A 23,656-nucleotide genomic window follows, 5' to 3' on the forward strand; every position below is an offset into this window, starting at 1 on the left:
AGAATATAAAGCCTCGACTGGAAAAATGTCAATTTGTCCAATTTGCATTGATTATTCGGTAACAGACTCCTTCTAGTCCATCTAGCTCAATGAATCCTTATTTGATTGTGTTACTTACTCCAGTCTCATTCCCTTCACTGTATTTAATGCAAGCAGTGGAACTTTCTCCTTTTCAAATCTTCAATTCTAGTGTTTTAGATTATGAATATTGCAATCAGAATAGGGTAATGCCTTCACCCTTTTCCATCTGCGTGTTGACACTATTCATTGTCAATCTTGTCCACAAGGTCATAACACCTAGACTCACTTCATAAAGGAGTTGCCATGCATAAGTAATGTCCATTGCAGCACCTGGATCCCAAAATCCCTGACCATTAAAACGAAATTCAGTATTGTAATTGGTAACAGAATAAACAATTACTTTCTGCTGTGTGCCTTCACTTAAAATTTCTGCCCCTACTGTTTCTATTTCCCCCCCTCATTCTCGGGTCTTTTTGATTAATCAAACTTTGGATCTCGCTAAAAGTTCCTTCCCCTTCCACCACTCCCCCCCCACCCCAAATTATTTCTACAATCTTGTTTATGCAATTTGCCAGGGCATTGGTTCAAACATGGTTCAGATGAAGCCAGCCTCAAGGGAACAACGCCTTCCTTCTCTGGCACCCCATGAATCAGAACCAGTTTCTCTCATATTGTACCATTCTTAAAGCCAAACATTTGTCTCCAATCTTATCCTCTGTCAAATAATAATCCACACAGTTAAAACATATTTCCACAAAGAACAATGAAAAAAAATCAGATGACTGGATGATTAAAAATATAAGATAAAGAAAAAAAGGCTGCTTATGGCAAGCATCAGGCTATAAATACTAGTAAGAACCAAGTTCATTACAAAAGAAACAGAAGAGAACGAAAATGAGGGACAAGGCAACACATAAACAAAGATTAGCTGTCAAAATAAAAGCGATCCCAAAAAGATTTCACAATCACATCCATAATATGAAGACGTAATGGGCAAACATGGGAATTTGCATATGGATGCTGAGAAGAGTTTTAAGGTAGGCAATGCTTTATACAGGGTACTTACATTGTATGCCAAGTAGGAGAGAGAGGTTTGGATCTTTGCCCTGGGTTCTCTGTGTGAGGATGTTGCAGATTGCTTGTAGATCATGCAGACTTCTAGCCAGCTCTTTGTGCATTTTCTCGGATAACTGCATGCATTCCAGTGGCAGTTGCTTACTTTGGTCCACTTGTCTCAGTCGCTCCTGAAGAGTCAAGCTCTTTTCAATAAGTTCCTGGTTCTGTACAGAAAGCTGGAATACAGAGTAATAACAGACTTTTATAGTTTTTGTATATACAATCACGCACTGTTAAATTGTTGCCGATACCATGCAAAAGTAGATCAAGTGTTCAAAACGATCTCCCATCTGCAATTCTCTACCACAGAAGGACAATGTCAATTATAACTCTTCTGCTACAGATCTCTCATAAATATCAAACAGTGTATTTCAAGAGAGGATTTAAACCAATGATCAGGGACTTTATTTAGAGCTCAGACAAGCTACAGACTTGATAATTGCGAGATCAGAACCAAGTATGTGCAGATAAGTAGCGTTCAGCTGCATACATTGCACAACCTCTAAGTCCCCCCACCCCCCCCCCCCCTCCAACAAGGTTGCATTCTATCGTTTAATGAGTGGTTAAGTCACTTGATTGGGAATTTGGACACCTGAACGAATTACAAAGGGACACAAGATTAAACACTACCATAATGGATAAAGCATTTCAATTCAGTTAATTAAAAAAGCAACATTCAATCTTGGTAGCACAATACTTGTACACAAAAGTGATGGAGAAATTCAGCAGGTTTTGCAGTAGGAAGTAAAGGGTTACCAATGTTGGGCTCAAGCCCTTTGTCAAGTTACAAGACAAAAGTAGACATGCGCTTGAATAAAAAGATGGAGGAGGAGGGAGGGACAGGGGGAAGATCACAGACTAACAGGTCAGAGGTGGATATGGGTGAGAAGCAGAAGAGTGAAAAAGCTTAGGAATAGCTCTCTGAATGGAGAGGGAAAGATGGTGAGGAACTGGATGAAAGGAAACAGAGGGATAGGAAAAGAGAGAGACTCAGGAAAGGGGTTTAACAGAAACTGGAGAAGTTGATTTAATGTTGTCTGGTTATAGAGTGCCCAGACTGAATATTAGGTGTTGTTAGCCTCAGTTAGGCAATGCATGAGATCATACACATACAAATAGAGGAAAGGCCATATTGATAGTGTTACTTAGTCATAACTTGTTCAAAACCCTAGGTCTTCTCAAAACAAGGACAAAGTGTCAATTTCTAATCATCTTAACTGCTCTCGACATTATGCATCATTAAGAGTAAAAACACCAAAATGGTGAAGGAACTCGTCTGGTCTTTTCAGCATTTCAGTGTGTTTTAAATTTTAAAAAAAATTTTCACACTATGAACCATATTAATCAAAATACACACAAGCACTTCCCTCTTGAATATAGTGTCATTTTCTCCCCTTTTTTCCACCCTCCCTCCTTCCCACCCCCCTCCAAAACCATTAAACGTTCAAGATATACAATACAATAAAACCATTAAATAATGTCATCACACAATGAAAATAAACAAGAAAATTGTGTCATCCACTTTTACACACTGGATCAGTTCATTTTGTCTTCTCATTCTATCATTTTAGGGGTTGGAGGTCCACGGTAGACCCTATCTGTCATGTTCCATGTACGGTTCCCAAATTTGTTCAAATAATGTGACTTTATTTTTTAAATTAAATGTTATTTTTTCCAATGGAATACATTTATTCATTTCTATGTACCATTGCTGTACTCTCAGGCTCTCTTCGGATTTCCAAGTTGACATTATACATTTTTTTGCTACAGTTAAGGCTATCATAATAAATCTTTTTTTGCGCTTCATCCAGTTTGAGGCCTAATTCTTTACTACTTATATTACTTAGACCTCAGTTTTCTTCAGGCTGACTTCCAGGCCAAACATTTTGGCAGTTTCCGCAAAGCAGGACGTCAAGCGCTGAAGAGCTGGCTCTGAATGGGCAACTAAAGCGGCATCGTCTGCAAAGAGTAGTTCACGGACAAGTTTCTCTTGTGTCTTGGTGTGAGCTTGCAGGCGCCTCAGATTGAAGAGACTGCCATCCGTGCGGTACCGGATGTAAACAGCGTCTTCATTGTTGGGGTCTTTCATGGCTTGGTTCAGCATCATGCTGAAGAAGATTGAAAAGAGGGTTGGTGCGAGAACACAGCCTTGCTTCACGCCATTGTTAATGGAGAAGGGTTCAGAGAGCTCATTGCTGTATCTGACCCGACCTTGTTGGTTTTCGTGCAGTTGGATAATCATGTTGAGGAACTTTGGGGGACATCCGATGCGCTCTAGTATTTGCCAAAGCCCTTTCCTGCTCACGGTGTCGAAGGCTTTGGTGAGGTCAACAAAGGTGATGTAGAGTCCTTTGTTTTGTTCTCTGCATTTTTCTTGGAGCTGTCTGAGGGCAAAGACCATGTCAGTAGTTCCTCTGTTTGCGCAAAAGCCGCACTGTGATTCTGGGAGAATATTCTCGGCGACACTAGGTATTATTCTATTTAGTAGAATCCTAGCGAAGATTTTGCCTGCAATGGAGAGCAACGTGATTCCCCTGTAGGTCCTCCATCAGCCAGCTCCCCACCATGATTACCAGCCCCCCCACATCTCCATCGGGCACACAAAACTCAAAACGGTCAACCAGTTTACCTATCTCGGCTGCACCATTTCATCAGATGCAAGGATCGACAATGAGATAGACAACAGACTCGCCAAGGCAAATAGCGCCTTTGGAAGACTACACAAAAGAGTCTGGAAAAACAACCAACTGAAAAACCTCACAAAGATAAGCGTATACAGAGCCGTTGTCATACCCACACTCCTGTTCGGCTCCGAATCATGGGTCCTCTACCGGCACCACCTACGGCTCCTAGAACGCTTCCACCAGCGTTGTCTCCGCTCCATCCTCAACATCCATTGGAGTGCTTACATCCCTAACGTCGAAGTACTCGAGATGGCAGAGGTCGACAGCATCGAGTCCACGCTGCTGAAGATCCAGCTGCGCTGGATGGGTCACGTCTCCAGAATGGAGGACCATCGCCTTCCCAAGATCGTGTTATATGGCGAGCTCTCCACTGGCCACCATGACAGAGGTGCACCAAAGAAAAGGTATAAGGACTGCCTAAAGAAATCTCTTGGTGCCTGCCACATTGACCACCGCCAGTGGGCTGATAACGCCTCAAACCGTGCATCTTGGCGCCTCACAGTTTGGCGGGCAGCAACCTCCTTTGAAGAAGACCACAGAGCCCACCTCACTGACAAAAGGCAAAGGAGGAAAAACCCAACACCCAACCCCAACCAACCAATTTTCCCCTGCAACTACTGCAATCGTGTCTGCCTGTCCCGCATCGGACTTGTCAGCCACAAACGAGCCTGCAACTGACGTGGACTTTTTTACCCCCTCCATAAATCTTCGTCCGCGAAGCCAAGCCAAAGAAGAATATTACTTAGAAGAAAGATCTCTGGATTTTTAGGTATGTGGCTTTTTGTGATTTTATTTAATACCTGATTTAGATCTTCCCAAAACTTTTTCACTTTCTCAGATGCCCAAATTGCATGCAATGTTGTTGCTTTTCCTTCTTACAGCGAAAACATCTATCTGATAATGTTGGATCCAACTTATTTAACCTTTGGGGCGTGATATATAACCTGTGTAACCAATTATATTGTATCATGCGTAGCCTCGTATTTATTATATTTTTCATAGTTCTGGAGCATAACTTTTCCCATATTTCATTTTTTATCTTTATGTTTAAATCCTTTTTCCCACCTTTGTTTGGGTTTATAGCTTATTTCATTATTTTCTTTCTCTTGCAGCTTGATGTACATGTTCGCTATAAATCTTTTAATTATCATTGTGTCTGTAATCACATATTCAAAGCTTCTTCCTTCTGGTAATCTCAGTCTGCTTCCCAATTTGTCCTTCAAGTAGGTTTTCAGTTGGTGGTATGCAAACATTGTACCATAAGTTATTCCATATTTGTACTTCATTTGTTCAAATGTTAATAAAATATTTCCCAAAAAACAATTTTCTATTCTTTTAATTCCTTTTCTCTCCCACTCTCTAAAGCACACATGTCAAACTCTGGAATTTGGCCCGCGATATAATTATATTTGGCCTGCAAGATCATTTCAAAAATGTATTAGAGGTGGCCCGCTGGCCGCCGCGCCAGTATAGCGCATGCACAGTAATACAACAAATCCCAGAAAGCATTGGCGTCAGCCCGATAATCGCCCCCACCTCCTCTGTTTACGTTGCAGGGTCTCACATTGCAAGGCCGCTTCCCAGCGCCCGGAACCAGAGGCCTCGGGCCTGACCTCGCCAGGACTGTTGCCCACTCCCCCTCCCTGCCGCAGGCCGACCCGCGACTCACGGTGACGGGGCCGCTGATCCGCCGAGATGCCACCCTGCAGCGAGAGCCAATGCCCCCGCACTGTCGTTGTCCATCCCGATCGCCCGCAAACCCCGTCCTCCCGCACGCAGGCTTGAGTAAGTATTATGAACTTTAATCTCAGGATAAAACGATCTTCCAATAGTTTCATGTCACAGTGATAAATATATTCCTGGTTAAAAATGGTCCTGCACCTGGATTCAAGCTCATTAGGCATAAAACTTGAAATGTGTGTAAATCAAAGGATATCTGTATCAATGGAAAAAGGGCATGGCAAATAACCCTGCTAGAGTTCATGCCCACAATCAGTCACCCATTTGATGGTTTCAGGAATCATGTTATTCTCCCACATTCTCAATAGCCCTCAGATTTTACTATTCGACAGCACACTAGCAACATTTGACAAATCCTCTATAGAGAAATATTATTTATTGAATATTTTATTTCTCATTTGTTAATGCTTCTGGAAAGAGTTTACCCAAAACTATTATTAAAAATTTATTTTAATAAGAAAAAGTTTAACATTACATATGTTGAAAGAAGAAAAAAGATGCAGATGTTGTTGAAAATTTTCAATAAATATTTAGTTCGGCCCTCGACTTAGTCCAAGTTTTTAATTTTGGCCCTCCGTGAATTTGAGTTTGACACCCCTGCTCTAAAGGAAAGGTTATCTATAGTGAAAGGGATTAGTTGATTTTGCATTAATAATAACTTTGGTATTTGGTAATTTGTTTTTTTATCTTTCTACGTGAATCTTCTTCCAAATGTTGAGTAAATTGTGCAGTACTGGTGAATTATATTGCACCAGTTTTTCATCCCATGTATAAAGTATATGTTCTGGTACATTCTCCCCTATTTTATCTAGCTCTAACTTGGTCCAATCTGGTTTTTCCCTTGTTTGATAAAAATTTGATAGATATCTTAATTGTGCTGCTCTATAATAATTTTTAAAGTTTGGTAGCTGCAAATCACTTTGTTTGTACCATTCTGTAATTTATCTAGCACTATCCTTGGTTTTCCCCCTTTCCATAAGAATTTCCTTCTTATTCTCTTTAGTTCATTGAAGAATTTCTCTGTTAAGGGAATCGGTAACGATTGAAATAGGTATTGTATCCTTGGAAAGATATTCATTTTAATGCAATTTACCTTCCCTATCAGTGTTAGTGGTAAATCTTTCCAATGTTCTAAGTCATCTTGTAATTTCTTCATTAATGGCTCATAATTTAATTTGTATAGGTGGCCTAAATTATTATCTAATCTAATACCTAGGTATCGGATTGCTTGTGTTTGCCATTTAAATGGTAATTCTTTTTTAAACTCTGTGTAATCCACATTATTCATTGGCATTGCTTCACTTTTATTTGCGTTGATCATGTACCCCGATATTTCTCCATATTCCTTCAATTTCTTATGTAATTCTTTTATTGATATTTCTGGTTCTGTTAATTATACTATGATGTCATCTGCAAATAAAGTGATTTCATATTCCTCTTATTTTTATCCCTTTTATTTTATTTTCTGTTCTTATCAGTTCTGCCAATGGTTCTAGAGCTAAAGCGAACAGTGAGGGAGATAGTGGACATCCCTGCCTAGTTGACCTGCTTAATTTAAATTGGCTCGATATATATCCATTTACTGTCACCTTCGCCAATGGTCCCTTATATAATGCTTTAATCCAATTAATATATTTTTCTGGTAGGTTGAACTTCTGTAATAGTTTGAATAAATAATTCCATTCTACACTGTCAAAGATTTTCTCTGCATCTAAAGCAACAGCCACTGTTTGTATCTTATTTCCTTGTACTGCATGAATTAAGTTAATGAACTTACAGACATTGTCTGTTGTTCGTCTTTTCTTAATAAATCCAGTTTGATCTAGTTTGAATATTTTTGGTACATAGTTGGCCAATCTGTTTGCTAAAGGTCTTGCTATTATCTTATAATCTGAGTTAAGTAGAGATATTGGTCTATACGATGCTGGTGTGAGTGGATCTTTCCCCGTCTTTGGTATTACTGTAATTATTGCTATTTTACATGAATCTGGCAAGTTTTGTGTTTCTTCTATCTGGTTCATTACTTCCAGGAGAGGAGGAATTAATAACTCTTTAAATGTTTCATAGAATTCTATTGGGAGTCCGTCCTCTCCAGGTGTTTTATTGTTTGGTAGCTTTTTTTAATATATCCTGTATTTCCTCTATTGCAAATGGTTTTATTAATTTGTTTTGCTCCTCTTCTTGCAATGTCGGTAGTTCAATTTTATCTAAAAACATCTATTTTGTCTACTTTTCCTTCATTTTCAGTTTGGTTTAATTGTTTGTAGAATTCCTTGAATTTCATTGATCTGTATTGGGTTATATGTAATTTGTTTGTCCTTTTTCCTTGATGCCAATACCATTCTTTTAGCTTTTTCTGTTTTAAGCTGCCAGGCTAGTATTTTGTGCTCTTTTTCTCCTAGCTCATAATACTTCTGCTTTATTTTCATTATGTCCTTCTCCACCTTATACGTTTGTAATGTTTCGAGCATTTCAGCGTGTTTTTACTACAATCATACCATCTGCAGACTCATGTTTCACTCATAAATCATTCGAGGCCTGGTAAAATTTAAATCAGTGGAAATAAAGGATGGAACTCTAATGGCTTGAGACATGCCCACACAAAAGAAGATGGCTCCATCCGTTATTTTCATTATTTCATTGCCAGGATTTATCTGAGACAAGATCTGAAAGTCAACATTAGTATTTCTTACCTCTTTCATGGCTTTCCTCAATAATTGTGATCCTTTGTCTTTCTCTGACAATTCTTCTCGAAGACCTTGGCTTATTCCTTCTTCCTGCACTACCTGTTCCTTCAGGGCCTATAGATCAGTGTAGAAAATAGAAATAAAAATGTGAAAATGAACTTCATCATCACCCGCAACTATTCTTGTTAGTTACTGGCAATCTTGGCCCATTAGAATGGCTGATATAGTTTAAAGACTTGGGTAATTAGATATGCTTTCTTGATGGATGCAAATCTCTAAACATTTCTTAAGTGCATAAGTTATGAAGAAACTATTCATCTGATTTCATTCAGAGTAGTTATGCACCTGGAACTAAAATTTGATAGTTTATTTGGAATACATCCCAATATTTTAAACTGGTATTTAATTCCACCCCAGAGTTCAAAAGGATGTCATTAACTTTGTTTCAGAATTGGGATTTTGCACAAGAAAGGTTTTGAGGTCACCTTACCTGTATTTGTGAGGTAAGCTGCTCCATTTTCTTTTGCTGTTTATCAATAATCTAAGAGTGAATATAATTAGAAGAAACATCAGAAAGGAAAAGGAATTGTCAGATCTTAAAAGTCACTTTTTCTTGCTTGAGTTTGGAGAAAATTAGATATAATGTTAAGAGATCAAGGTTGAATTTGACAAGATATGGGGCCCATTCGTGGACTATTACCATAATTTGATTACTTAGGCAGGGGTGCTCTGGGGGTTTTCTATCTGATGTCTGAGAGCTGATACTCGATTCTTTACCATTTATTTGCTGGTGACCATGTTTAGTGGGAGGGGTTGTAGGTTTTTTTCTTTTTCCTTTCATTCTTTTTTTAATAACTATAAGAGATCGCTCTATTTAGATGATCACAATGTTAGAATAGGAGGTGAAATTCTCAAGGATATTTCACTTTTGAGAATTATACAAGACAATGTATAATTGATATGGGACTCATTCTGTATTTCATTATATAAAAGCTATATAATTAATATCTAAACAATATATACATGTAATATTTCTCTATCAAAATAAAAATGTTTAAAAAGAAAATCACTTTGCACAAGACTCCAATACATTAAATTCTTCCTCCAAATTTGTCAGCCAGACAGCAGAAAATGTTTATTTTCTTTCAAGCACAAGGGCTTCACTTGGAGCTCTAGTAAAATAGAGTTAAAAACCCTTGTTGCCTGGAATTCAACTAACTGACAACCTCAAGCAACCAGCAGAAAATAAAGAGGTAAATAATATGCAAGTTTAAAGAGGCTGCGTCAATCGTGGAAAACACAACCTCAAACAACCAGAAAAGTCAGTTATCCGGCATCTACCAATCCCCATAGGTGTCGGATACCAAGGGTTTTATTGTTTCTACGAGAAAAGAAATTCCCCAAAATCCTATAGTTTTCTATCACTGGACAGGGCTGCAGTGCTCCATTTATAGCATACCACACAAGGGAATAATTAGGACAAATCTGGCTAATAATTACCCAGGCAATGATCTATCAAACAGTACATGCTCTCTAATAATTTAATAATACCCATTTTTGTTCTGCCTGGACTACATGGCTCAAAAACTCAAACCTCGGTCCAAAGATCTCAATTCCAGAAATGAAATGAGAGGGCCCTTAACACACCATTTCAGATAGTCCAAAAGTTGAGATGTAAAGGTGGAGAAACTCCACCAAAATGCATAATCACCTACCTCTCTGAATGTGTGGAGGCAGTCTCCGAGCTGCATATTCCAACCCCTCTCCAAGAGGAATAATCTCTGCAGCGCAACCCTCCGCCAATCAATCTGAAATTACAGCCACGCTAAGCAGCTGTTTGGGGGCAGGCTGATGATGCAGTCAGCCTGCGACTCATCTCCTCACTCGGGCAGTGGGAGCTGTCGGCGGGGACTGGCGGCCGTCAGGAGGCGGCCAGTGTGGGCTGGGACAGCTTCGGCATTTGGGACCGCTCTCTGCAGCTCAAAACGTGCAGAGCAAAGGCAGTCTTCCCTACCCATAATCCCCCATGCAGCTGGAACTGTTCTGGGAACCCTAGAGCGGTTTCAGCTGTGTGGGGGATTATGGTTAGGGAAGACAGCCATTGTTGATGATGGGTGGCACTACAGCACCAGTTGCTCCATCTCCATTGGATCCGGAGGGTGCTACGACACTCCTCTGGATATGAATGGGATACTGGGCTGCTGTCTGAAGGATAAGTTCCCATTTTTCTATCCGCTCCGTAGCCAGTCTCAAGGCAGAGGCCCGACGTAAAATGGCCTACTAAGGCAACAAATCAGTGATTGCAGCAGAGGAATACTGATAACATAGGACACAAGGCATCAAGAGGAAGACATTCCAATGACTGGAGACATGATTCACACAAAAAAAAGACAAACAAGGTCGTTAGGGATCATAGGGCAATGTCCTAGTCCTAACAATCTTTGATTGCTTTAATTACCTGTGTTCCATACATTTAAAAATGGTGTCAAATTACAATTTTGTAACTCAGCAGAAAAAAGCAGTCCATGCCTGCATGCAGTAACACCAGTTAACCAAATCGGAGATGAAAATGTCAAGCCACTAAAACACAGACCCTCAACAATAGTCTCAACACCCAATCTGGGCATTCAATTCTCTTACTTTCATCAACTTTGCCCACCATTGTACACCATTTGTACACCATTGCCCAGAAACTCAAACAGAACAGCCACAAAAATACTGTGGCGAAAGGAACACATCAGAAACCATTTATCCCAACATTACAGCAGTTCAGCAAACAGAATTATGCTTTGCTGGAATTCACAAATCACTACTAAAAATTTGAGATACAGATTTAAAAGGGAAAAAAAAAAACAAAATATGAAAGAAAAATGGTCGTCTGAGGTTCACATTTCAGAAAATCTTGATATGGACTGTTTTCTAGAAATGCAACCCCGCATAAACAAAGGGGTATTGTATCTGCAGCAATGATTGATGTCCTGGCTGCTCAGTGTCTCTCCACCATCTACAATGCATAAGGCAGGGGAACAATGAAATATCCTTCATTTCTCTGATAAGTGCTACAACAACATTCAAGATGTATTCTATCAAGAACAACAAAGTACACTTGAATATCATCCCATCTACCAAGCAAAACATTTATGGATTACACCAACAGTATATTGTGGCTTCTGTGCATACTTAAAAAAATACACGTTGCATTCTTAGAAAATACCAACAGCATCTTCAAAAAAAATTTACCACTAAAGACAATGATTCCAAGGACATGGGAAAACCACTCGAGGTAGGGTTTCTTAGAAATATCAATTCAAAATGTACTGGGGATGTAGGTTAATGGGGTGTAAACTGGGTGGCACTGACTCGAGAGCCGAAATGGCCTGTGACCATGCTATGTGTCTGAATTTTAAAAAGTGGGGTTCCACATGATTCTATTTTCTGTTACTTTCTTTTAATATGTGCAAGTGATTTGGATTTAAATAGGGATGTGATAAAGAAGTTTGCAGATTATGTAAAAATTGACAATGGAAAGGAAGGGTTGCAGGACATGAAAATGGTCAGTTGGGCAGAAAAAAACCCAAATTGAATTTAGCCCAGCGATGTACAAGATAACATATGAAGCAAGTTGCAACGTTATAGGAATTTGGAAAACAGACAACCCTTGTGATGTTATTGGGGGGTGGTGGCATGAAGGGAGAGCATTAGATTTCTGGAAAACAGTATTTATAACCATTTTCCATAATGCAAAGCCTTATCAACAAATGAGAGTTAAACAAAAATGTTTTGGTATTGATACCTTTACCTTTTTCCCCACAAATTCTGTGAATGAATTTTATTCCACATCTTAAATTTTTGAATCGTGATTTGTAAATTCCATAAGGGTGAATTTTTGTAATTGAAACTTTCATAACAATGGGACTACCTGCAAATGAGAGGATGCTGAGTGATACTGGGGAACAAAAGACTTGAAATATATGATGACAGCAATGTCAGGATAGGTGGCTGAAAAGTGTTTTTGTTGTATTGTTTTCTTTGAAATAGAGGAGACTGGAATGAGATGTATACAAATGAGCGGCAAGATAAAAGTAAATAGGGTGGACCTTTTTCTCCTTGGCATAATTAATGGTGGAAATAATTAAAAGAGAGGGAAATGAGAAAACCAATGTTTGTTCAGCTGTCAGGAGTCTGGGACTTGGGATCTGAAAAGGCAGTAGACGTAGAAATGAATGCTCGTCACATTTACCAAGACTTTGGATCTGAACATGAAGGATCACAAGCAAAGAAGGTGGGACTAAACTGGTGTCTTTTTGCTAACCAGCAAGAGCACGAGGAGCATACTTCTAGGCAGCTGCGTTTTAGGTTTGGTTTTAATTTTGGATTATTTAGCCATCTTGGTATCGGTCATTTTTGGTGGGTTAGTCATGTGTGTAAACATGGTCAATAGACAGAGCTTAACATCGACTGAAACAATATTTTTGCCTGCAGTTCTCATTTTGAAAGTCTGAGGTTTTTAAAGCATTTTGTGATCCATCATGTCTGTCTCTGGTAAAAGCTGTATATCTTAAATTATTTGGGTTTTTCAATTATAGATACCAACGATCATATTTTTCGACAGCTTTAAGAGTATGTACTATAATTTGGCAAAATACCCAAATGTATCCAAGGAAAATTTTGTCTGTACAAAATGAGAATCTTTTCCCATGCCAGCCTCTCAAAGATTTTTGCTTAGCAACTGAAGGGCTTTTTGCTGTCTGACTTAGCGGTTATAGGATCATCGAATTTTACTACAGGTTGTACCTCTTTAATCTGACGATGTTGGGACCTGGCCATTGCCAGACCATAGAAAATTCTGGAAAACAGAAATTTACCCCTAAGGGACCTCCACACCCATGTAAAAATATCAAATGTAGAAGCTTAAATCAGGAAATAATACTGTGGAGCAGAATGGTTAGCGCAACACCTTTACAGTGCCAGTAATCGGGACCAGGGTTTGAGTCCTGTACCGTCTGTAAGGAGTTTGTACAGGTGTACGTACTGCTTAACGTCCATGATACATTCTGTGAAATAGGGCATTATGCGATGTGGACAATATGAAAACACCATATTATATACTTAGCAGAACTATATGGGTGGGGGCGTGGCAAGATGGCGTAGGGAACAGACGTGCTTTCCAGACCTCTCCTGACTCTGATTTATTGTTTTGTCTTTAAGTGCCCGTTAAAGTTCTTTTAAAAGTTTATAAATAATAAGGTGTTGGATTAGTGCCTAATGGTTTATATGCAAAAAAAGGTAAAAGAAAATATCAACAGACTGTTAAAAAACTACATTTTCCGAAATTGTCTGAGCCTACTTGTTTACAAGAAGCCAGGTCTCAACGTAGAATGGATCCAGAGGAGGACGTGCAGCGTTCGGCATTGAAGCTTCGTTTTAAGCCGGTAAGGCTCTCTGAAGGTCGCACTCAACAGCTTTCAGGACAAGGGGCTGGACGGGTGCCAGTGTTTCGCACGGTGGCCACTGCAGGTGTTGTTGCTGAGGCTTTGACAGTTGAATCAGCTGGGGCGCCACCAGCTGGAGAGTTAAAGAGTTGTCATTCGACTGCTACAGTGGTGGCGCTGCAAAATGCATCTTCAATTACAACGGTTTTTCCAGACATCGATTCAGTGAAGATGATTAAAGAGATTTGGCTTAAAGATAACCCTGATCTTCAGTCTCCTGGCATTGCGACTTTGAGAGGGATTTTTATACGAAGTCAAACTGCTAGAAAAGATACTAAATTAAGGGAAGGGACAGAAGATCCCGTGGTCTCTAAGGAACAGCAAGACCCCATTATGCCTGAATCTACTTCTGTTGAAATTTCTGTTAAGGATCTTGAAGATATATTCTGTATCGAGTCACTTAGCTAATTTTGTGAACCTGTTTATTTCCAAGATTAATGCGATGGCGGAAGTCATTAATGGAGCTTTTAAGCTTGAAACCATTGAAAGATTTGAAATGTGTGATCAAGGTTTAGTCGATGCACAGGATCAACTGCAAGATGAAAATAGAATAATTGAAACATTGCAGATCCAAAATAAAAATTTAGCAAAAAAGGTTGATTATTTGGAGAATCAATCTAGATGGAACAACGTGAAAATTGTTGGTTTGCCAGAAGGGAAAGAAGGACCAGATCCAAGAAAATTTTTTACTGAATGGATTCCACGAGTGTTAGGACAGGATAAATTCCTTGAAGGTTTAATACTGGAACGTGCTTATAGAGTTTTAAGAAGAAAATCTTTTTCAGGACAGAATCCAAGATCTGTTTTGATCCGTTGTTTAAACTATTGTGACAGAGACAATTTTACGTACGGCTATTAGAAATGCCCAGCAAAATAGATCTCCTTTGATGGTTCAGAATAATCCTGTTTTCTTCTATCAAGATTTGAGTCAAGAAATTATGTTTCAACGACGCGAATTTAATTCTGTGAAAGAACGGTTGTGGAAAAAAAGACATAAGGGAACATTCAGGTATTCTGCAGTACTGAAGATTTTTTAGGATGGAAATTAGCCAAAGTTCTTTGACAATCCTAAAGAGGTTATGGACTTTGCTCAGTCTCTACCAATCATGCAGTTTCAGGAACGATGTAGTCGTCCTTCAAGGTCTCCAAAGAGAATAGAGATGTAAGGTGGGATCCAGTTTTTTTTAAAAGAAATGGAAGCAATGGTGACCGAAGTGGTAACGTTGATTTAAAAAAATAAATCTTTTATCTTTTTTTTGAGCAGAGTTTAAATAATGATGATAGTTTAATGAAATGGGAGTTGGGAGAGGGAACTGGTTGGGCACTAGTTTCCAGAAGTCATCAGTTACCTATGAGTTATCTCACACCCAATATTTTGGGGGAGTTACCGCTTTGGGCGGTTTAAACAGGAGGAGGTAGTTGTGACCTCCGACCTGTTTTGTTTTCTTTTTAATTTTTGGGTTAAGAAGTGAAGGTTTTTTTATTATTTTTTTTTAAATAAATAATTTTTTTAAAACTCTTTTTGTTTTCTGATTGTAATTGAGAGGGAATTAGGAGGTTTTTTCCTCTCTCCTTTTTTTTCTCTTTTAGGGGGGGGGGTTTTCTCTTTTTTCTTTCTTTTTTAAGAGGATGATGTCACAGAAGATAATAAGTCAAAAATTGAGGATGTTGAATTAGATGAAGAGGAAGATGAGGGGAAAGGTGATAAGAAGAAAAAGAAGAAAATTAAGTACAAATACATTGAGGGAGAAGAGTTTAATAAAATTAAGTTAATTTCAATAGAGAATTTTGAAGATGTTATAAATGAAGAATATGGAAAATTTTATAAGAGTTTGAACTTTTTTTTTCTTTTTTATATAAGGGGAGGGGAAGGGAATAAAAAGTTTATCTGATTGTTTGTCTAAGGGATGTTTTTGTTCTCTCGATGAATTATAAAGGAAACTTGGTATTAATGGAAATTCTGTATTTATGTATTATTATGATTTTTTTGAATAACAGATACGTGGTTGATATATAATTTTAATATTTGAACTTAGTTTTAAAGTGGATTTAATTTGTTAAATACATGTATTATGTTTGATTTAAATATATGTTTAAGGGTATTATTTTAGTATTGATATTTTTTTTGTTGTTAGTAATTTTTTGTTGTTGTTAAGTTTTATCCTTTTTTTGTAAGTGGGGTTTTTTCTATTTTATTTACAATATTGTTAATTAATTCTTCACTCTATTTTGGGGGGAGGGTTGGACTAATTTTAAATTAGATGATTAATGTTGTGTTATAATTATTGGGGGGGTTAATTTGTGTAGTTTAATGATGTAATATTCTAATTTTTATTATCTTATTTTTTATTATTTCTTTAAATGTAATTTTATTTTATTCATGTCATAAAATTTTAAATAAAGTTTAAAAAAAAAGAACTATATGGGTAACTGTAAACTTTTTATTTGTAAGTAGGGATCCGTATGGAGACCGACAAAGGGCAGTGGGATCAGAGTAGGGAGAGACATGGGGCTGTGGGGAGGAAGTGGGGCAGTGGGATCAGTGTGGGGACTGACAAGGGGCATTGGGGAGAATGCTTGGGGGCAGTGGGAGGACCAATACAAGGTTGTGGGGAAAGTGTGGAGAAGTTGGATCAGTTTAGGTATACAGTATACAATTTCCTACAGCTAGCTATTGCTTTTTCTAAATTGCCATGGACTTGGTCATGGTAATTGAATAATTATGGGACCACAGATAAATATGCAGTTGAACATTGCCTGAATGGACATTAAACAGTGCATACCTAAACATGCCGGACCACAGAAGTTGCCAGATCACAGAGAGATACAACCTGTATACTGCAGACAAATCAATTCTCAACATTTTTATTGGCTCTGGCCTCCTTGGGACTCTGCACAAAATTTATGGGGCCCCCTTTCCCTGTGTACCAGTCAAATTTTGGTTTTGTCCATACTTCTCTCCTACTGACTACACAAAAAAAAGTATTTACGTGAGGTGAAAAGAAAACAAAGGTTCTTAAATGTGCTGTGGCACGGGCCGGGGTGGGGGGGGGAAGAGTGGGAAAGAGGACCATGAGGCATAGGACCCCTGTTGAGAATGGCTGATTGAGAATGTCAGATTATTCATCTTTTGTAGAGTTGATCTCTCATTTGCATTCCTCTATTCTGCCCCCAAATGCATTTTTAAAAAAAATCATTTTTCATAAACTCATTTAACATGTAAAAGCAAATTTCAGAGTTTGCTCTCAACTATTTCTGACAACTGATGAACTAATTTGGTTTATTTAAACTTCAGTGTTTTGAACACTTTTGTTAAATCTCAGAGCTTTGTTCCTTTGAAGAACCAGTTTCTCCTTATAAATGAAAACTCATCTCAACATCATTTTAGTAAAATTGCTTTATTAATTTCTATGCAATGTCACAATTATCTAACTGGGTCACCAAGAATAGGCCAAAAGATTCTAATTGCAGCCTAACCAGTGCTGTTAGGTGTAGCATTATCTCCAAGGTAATATATTCTATGACCCACTTGCAAAATCTGGGACCGAGGGTGCCTTCTTCTCGTGGGATTATTAGCTACTTTTCAAAATTTGTGTAATTGAACACTTGAAATCCTACTTTTGAATTTCTTTTAAAGTTTTGCCTTTGAAAGCAAGACTTCTTTATAGCAGGCATCTTTCATTATTGTCACACTTCTTCAAAGTTTGACTAATTAATAAATTAGCAGTCAGTGTTTTATACAACCCATGTGCTTTTTAGGTTAATGCATGTTATTGTGTTTCCTTTTGGTTTGGCCAGAAAATTGGTCAGCTTTTGTTCAGTATTTTAGTGGACATGAGCCATTCAGGAGATACTAGAGTCTACATGTACCATAATCTAGAATAATAAATAATCTGCTGAAGGAATTCCACAGATCGAGGAACACTTTGGGGAAGTTCATATTTTGGTTCAAGACTCTACCTTGGGTGTAAGACCTTGTCCAACCACTAAAATCCAAATATGTTATCTATCACACCTTCTCTCCTCCCTCCCTTATTTATTTTAAAATCAAGATTTTATGGATACTTTTTCTTAATTCCCCTCCCCCAAACAATTGGACCATAAAAATTTGTTTTCTTCTAGTTTTGGACTTCTGCGGTTTAAAAAAAATTCATCCTAGATTTGGACCATCCCTGACTAGGAACTACAGAACTCAAGAATATTTGAAGTTGCGCCAGTTTCTAGCTAAAATTTGCATAATTAAGAGAATCAACCATCTTCAATTTGAACTTTAAAATTATATCAGGGTTCTCTCAGTTTCGCTGATGCATCATCAATTTTCCACGTGTTTAAATAGAATGGGGATGAGTCAGTGCTCTTCTACAACCCCCCCACCCCCCCCCCCCCCCCCATCCCTCTCCCTGGTCGTTAACAGCCTCTGGAAAGCAAATGTGATTCCCAAACAACCAAGATAATTTTTAATAACAAGTTTCTGAAAAATAGGACAATGCTTTAGTTTATGACACTATAATCCTTAAAATGAATCTGTAATGTGAGAATTAAAAGTTTTTACTTGTCATATTTTCACTCGGATTCTCAACTACTGCAAATTTACTTCAAATGATCCATTTACTTCTTAGTAAAATAAACACCAAGTTAGATGCGGAAATACATCAGAATTTAGCCAACAGAATCTGAGAAGGGACCCAAGGGTCTTAGAAGTGAACAGCAAGCTTTTTCTTTTTGGCAGATTTATTCTGCTGAAGGAGATTAGTGGACCAGATGGATTTTTATTACAATTTTGTGGTCATCAGTGCTAAGAACAGTTGTTGCTTTAATTCCCCAAATCAAAAGATATTAACTAAATTTAAATTCTACATTGCCTGGTGCAATTTAAATGTCTATGAATTGTTTGTACAGGTATTTGGTTTGCTGGTCTGTGATTTAACTTCCAGAAATAGTTTGCTTTAATCTAATGCTTACAGAATTTTGCCCCATTTTTTGTGTTATGCAAATGAATATCCAGATTTTCTAGTCTATTTGCATATCCATACACAGGCAGTATCCTAGTAAATCAATGCTGAACTTTCAAAGTTGAATTTCTCTGTGTTTAGAGCAGTGCTAGCTAGCATTTTATAGTCTAAGTCAAAGAAGATGAAATTTTACATTTATTCTGTCTTCTAGAAAGCTTCAGGCAATACATTGGATTCCATTCACATGTCCTTTTAACATTTCATGAACATGTTACCTGGCAGTGACACAAATTGTTTTTTTTTTAAAAAAAAGGACTATGTCTACTTCAATTCATGCTATAAATACATAACCAAAACCATTCTTCATTCACTAGCATTATTGAATTATATTGAAATTTACTGTGAAACATTCCTACTGCAGTGTTTATATACCACTTTCTTTTGGTCTTGAAATTGATAGCATCTTTTGTTCAGACAGTATCTGCAAATTTTGATACCATTTGTCCAACCCCCATTCCCCATGCAAATGTGGCATCAGAAACAGACTCTCAAGAGAAAACAATCTGCTGGAGGAACTTAGCAAGTCAAACAACATCAGTGAGAGAAATAGAATTGTCCACATTTTGGATTGGAACCCTTTAATCGAGGCTCAATGGAATGTTCTGACTGAAAATGTGAAAATTGATTTTCTCTTACAAATACTGTTGAACCCACCAAGTACCTCCAACAGATTTTCCCCCCTCCCTCCCCAACCCCCCCCCCACTCAGATTCCAGCATCTGCTGTCTCTCATGAGTCTCTAAACTCTTGAGACATCACCATCCAAATAATCTTTGATGGGGAGTAAACACTATTCTGTGGCCTTCTGAACAATTTGTAATCTTATTTATTGTTCTGAGATGGTATCCCTTGAGGAGTATTGAATTTGTATTCTCTGGTGTTTAAAAGAATGAAAAGCAAACTCAAAAAAAATTACACACTTATTGAAGGATTGATAGTAAGGTAATTGTGGAGAAGCCATCTCCTCTGAGTAGAGTCAACTGTTTGAATCTTGAATGGGATGAAATTTCTTCAGAGAGCAATGTTTGGGATTCTTTGCCCAAAGGTAAAGAAGGACCAGCACAGTGGTGCAGCCAGTAGTGTCATGCAAATAGCCTGATCCTGACCTCTGCTGTCGGTTTTATGTCCACACAGGTTTCCCTGGATTTATTGGTGTCTTCCCCACATCCAGACACATTGGCTGGTAGGTATTTAGTCATTAAACCAAACCTTGGATGTAGTGAGTGGTAAAATTTGTGACAGTGGAGAGAGAGATTGATAGGAATGGGGGGCAGAGGAGAGAATAAAATGAGTTTGGGTAAGATTTACTTGTTGATTGGTAGAGTGAAGAACCGGTTTCATTGTGCATCTAGATTTCAAGGGCAAATTTTGGGGCAATGAAGGTAGTATCTAAAAGAATTTTCCAAAAGGTGAGAATATGCAGTTTCTAAAAAAGTTATCATCTTGAAAGATGCAATAAGCTTGTTAGGCTACATGACACTCCATTTTCTTTATCTAATTTGTGCTTTTTAAAAAAAACATCTATGCATATATGGGACTTAAATGTGGCTGGCAAAGCCATTATTGACTTCTATCCACATTGGGGGTAAAAACCGGAATATTCAAGAAGCACGCAAATAACTCAGCACAAAATAAAGCAGAGCACCTTTACGTCTCCATGTGTTGCATGTGGAGGAAATGTGGCCTCCCTTCCTGTCTGGAATGTGTGTATTGAGGGTGGTCACATGTCCTCCCCGATGAAACTCATTAGGAAGTCCCATCACCTGTCAATCAAGGGTGGACTCAGGACACCCATTAGTGAACAACTTTCTGTTGGCCAATTTAAAATCACCTAGGGTCATTATTGGCAAGAAGCACAGATTAGCACTGTTCATACCACCAATACACAGTACATACTTGCTCTCTGCCTTGTGGGCCAAGCCCTGGACATCACTATGTCGCTACTATGGACACCACTGGAAGTATCACAGGTAAGGTGTGCACTACACTGAAGTTGAGCCATTAGTACAGCAATAGGTCAGTTCTGCAGAGAGCCAGTACTGTTGGTCAGGGAACCGGTTGTAAGAGTCCCTGTTTGTAGTGTGAGCGGATTGAATATAGGTTTACAGTTGTCAGAGTCCAACCGAAGTCTAAAGTTAATGTCTATGTCGTCACTTAAGTGAAAGAGTGATCGAGTACCATTTAACGTTTGTTTCCCGTGTGTTAATAAAAGTAACATGATTGTAACACTCATGTCCAGTCTCATGTCTCTGTGAGCCACCCAACCAGATACTCTTCCTAACACAACCTCATTCACCACCCTGTTCCTTCCACTATCAATTCACCGCAATTGCAAAATTTAATTAGTCACTTCGTTGGTCTATCAGAATATAGTAAACACAATCTTTAAAAGTTCCCAGCCAACGTCACACATCAGCTTCACTTTGATCTAGATCTTTACACTTATTAAAGCAGAACAACTGTTGGGGCACTGCCTCCAGAAAAATTGCAGTATTGCAAGATCAATTCGGGACTGACAAATGCCAGAGATGCTCACTTACCATGAAGGAATATAAAATATCACCAATTTTTCCTTTGGAAAGTAAAATATGGATTTGTAAAACTCTGGATTACTTCACAGTGAAACAGCTCACCTTCATGGCTCGTTCATAATCTCCTTTGAGGTTGTTGCTCTCACATTTCAATTTTTCTACATCCAAGATAGGTAACCGCACACCATCCTCCAGACATTTTGCAACTTTTTCTTGTAGACTGCATGGAAGAGAACAGCATTGCATGAAATCACTGTCTGATTTTCATGGTAATATCAAACACAAAGCCTGTGGTACAGAACAGGAATTACTTCAATTTGTTTTTAAAACAATGAAAGAGCATACAAGTATTTGTCATGAAAATGGGTAATATAATCCAATTTAACTGGGCTAACATAACATCTTTCCTCAGAATAATCACAGGATAATAAAGAGAAGTCATTAATAAGTTTATTTTAAATCTTCTGAACTGTATTAAAAGGTAGAGGTGCTGATTGCAGGTATCCTAATTAGGAGAGGGCAATAACTTGCTTTGCTTGGAAATATTTCATACAAATGGAAGATGAGAAGCTCCATATTGATGACTGACACAAATCCATTACAGGCTGCAATTGTGATGTTCCTGGGATGTAGCATGCCGTAAACAGTTATATGGTTATAGTAATATTCCAGAGTGCCATCAAAAGATATTTATGGCCATCAGCAGGAAAAGGCTTTCAGACTAGAATTTAAGCAATTGTGCATTAGCACGGTTTGTCTATTTTCTGCTGAGCCTTTTGTCAAACCAACAAAGCTTCAATATCACGCAGAACACAATAGAATTCAGCAATCCTGTGGAATCCCCTGACCTTTCTAACAGATCCATGTCCATTATTGGCAATCTTGGCATCACCGACCAGTCAGTCTAAACAGGATTGCAGGAAGAGCAGAATGGAAGGGAGGAGTATTTGTGAGAGTCACTGGGAACAGGAGTGGGCTAACTCGTTGAATTCCAAGAATGGGGTTGCTGTGGATGGGGCAGAGGAGTATGAGGCAAGGAGTCAGCATTCAGGAGGGATATTGAAAACTTAGCTAAATGATGTACCAACAACAGCTTCTCACTTGATGTCACCATTGAACTGATTGTAGACTTTACGAAAGGAAAACCAGTGGTGTATGATCTAATGATCGTTGGGGGAAATCAGAGGTGGAGAAGGTGAGAAAATTTATATTTCTGGGAATCACCATCTCAAGACCTTTCTTGGACCCAACATACTAATGTCATCGTGAAGAATAAACATCAGCACCTTAACTTCAAGAGTTTGCAGAGGTTCAGGAAACATTGGCAAACTTCTACAGATTTGCACTTGGAAGTGTTCTGACCAGCTGCATCAGCTAATAAGGGGGTACCAACATCTCCAAGCCGAAAGCCCTGTAAAGTTAGTGGATACAGCCCAGTAGATCACAGGCAAAACTCTCCCCACCATCAAAAAAAAAATCTACATGGATCACCACCATCAAAGAGCATCAAGGATCCACACCATCCAGGACATGCTCTAATCTCGCTACTGCCATCAGGAAAGAGGCATAGGTGCCATAAAACTTGAACTAACAGGTTCAGGGACAGTTGCTACCCTTCCAACATCAGACTCCTAAATAAAACTCATATACTCTGAAGGATTCTTACTTTGCACAATCTTTATTACTGATTTTTCCTTCTGGCTAACAAGGAAAAGAATCTCAGGGATGCATGTACTCTGACAATAAATTTGAATTGAATTTGAAATCAATTTAAAGAAACTCAAACCAATTATGTTACTATTTCTTCCTGGATTGTTTGAACAATGGATGGTCAAAAGGTAGTTTTAATGCGTCAACCCGAAATGAATTTAATATTGATAAACCAAAAGGCGGTACGTTGCAAAAACCCAACTGGTTCTTTAAACAACAATTAGGAAAATGGGAAAGAAAAGGAACATTTGATACCCAGTCTAGGACTACATACGCAATATAGGATTGAAAAATAAACTTCTTGATTTCATGAACTGCTGAAAATTAAGCTTTTAACCCTCAGAAAATGTTTATTTATCACAAGGTGTAGGAGCAGAAGGGCCATTGGGCCATCGAGACCATTCCACCATTCTAATCATGAACTGACCCATCCCTCCACTCAGCTTCACTCCCGTCTTTTCCTCGTAACCCTGGAGGCCCTGACTAATCAAATATCTGTCAATCTCTGCCTTAAATACACACAACGACCTCGCTTCCACAGCTGTTTGTGGAAACAAGTCCCACAGACTCGCGGCCTTCGGACTAAAGGAAATTTTCTGCATCTGTTTTAAACTGAGGCCCTTTTATACTGAAATTATGCCCTCATGTTCTAGAATCTCCTACA

The 23,656-nt window shown here is 38.4% G+C and overlaps 1 protein-coding gene across 3 annotated transcripts in view; it reads right to left on the reverse strand.

The window, feature by feature from the left end:
* Positions 1-23,656, reverse strand: part of cep85 (centrosomal protein 85) — a 62,814-nt gene that overhangs the window by 2,037 nt on the left and 37,121 nt on the right. For all 3 annotated transcript variants that reach the window (XM_069895433.1, XM_069895434.1, XM_069895435.1), the window contains 4 exons: positions 21,385-21,502; positions 8,739-8,789; positions 8,255-8,362; positions 1,088-1,313 (listed from right to left, as the gene is read on the reverse strand). In XM_069895433.1, coding sequence (XP_069751534.1) covers positions 1,088-1,313; positions 8,255-8,362; positions 8,739-8,789; positions 21,385-21,502 — 503 coding nt within the window. The remainder of the gene's footprint in view (positions 1-1,087; positions 1,314-8,254; positions 8,363-8,738; positions 8,790-21,384; positions 21,503-23,656) is intronic.

The sequence above is a fragment of the Narcine bancroftii genome, chromosome 8 (assembly GCF_036971445.1).
Source record: "Narcine bancroftii isolate sNarBan1 chromosome 8, sNarBan1.hap1, whole genome shotgun sequence".
Lineage (NCBI taxonomy): Eukaryota > Metazoa > Chordata > Chondrichthyes > Torpediniformes > Narcinidae > Narcine > Narcine bancroftii.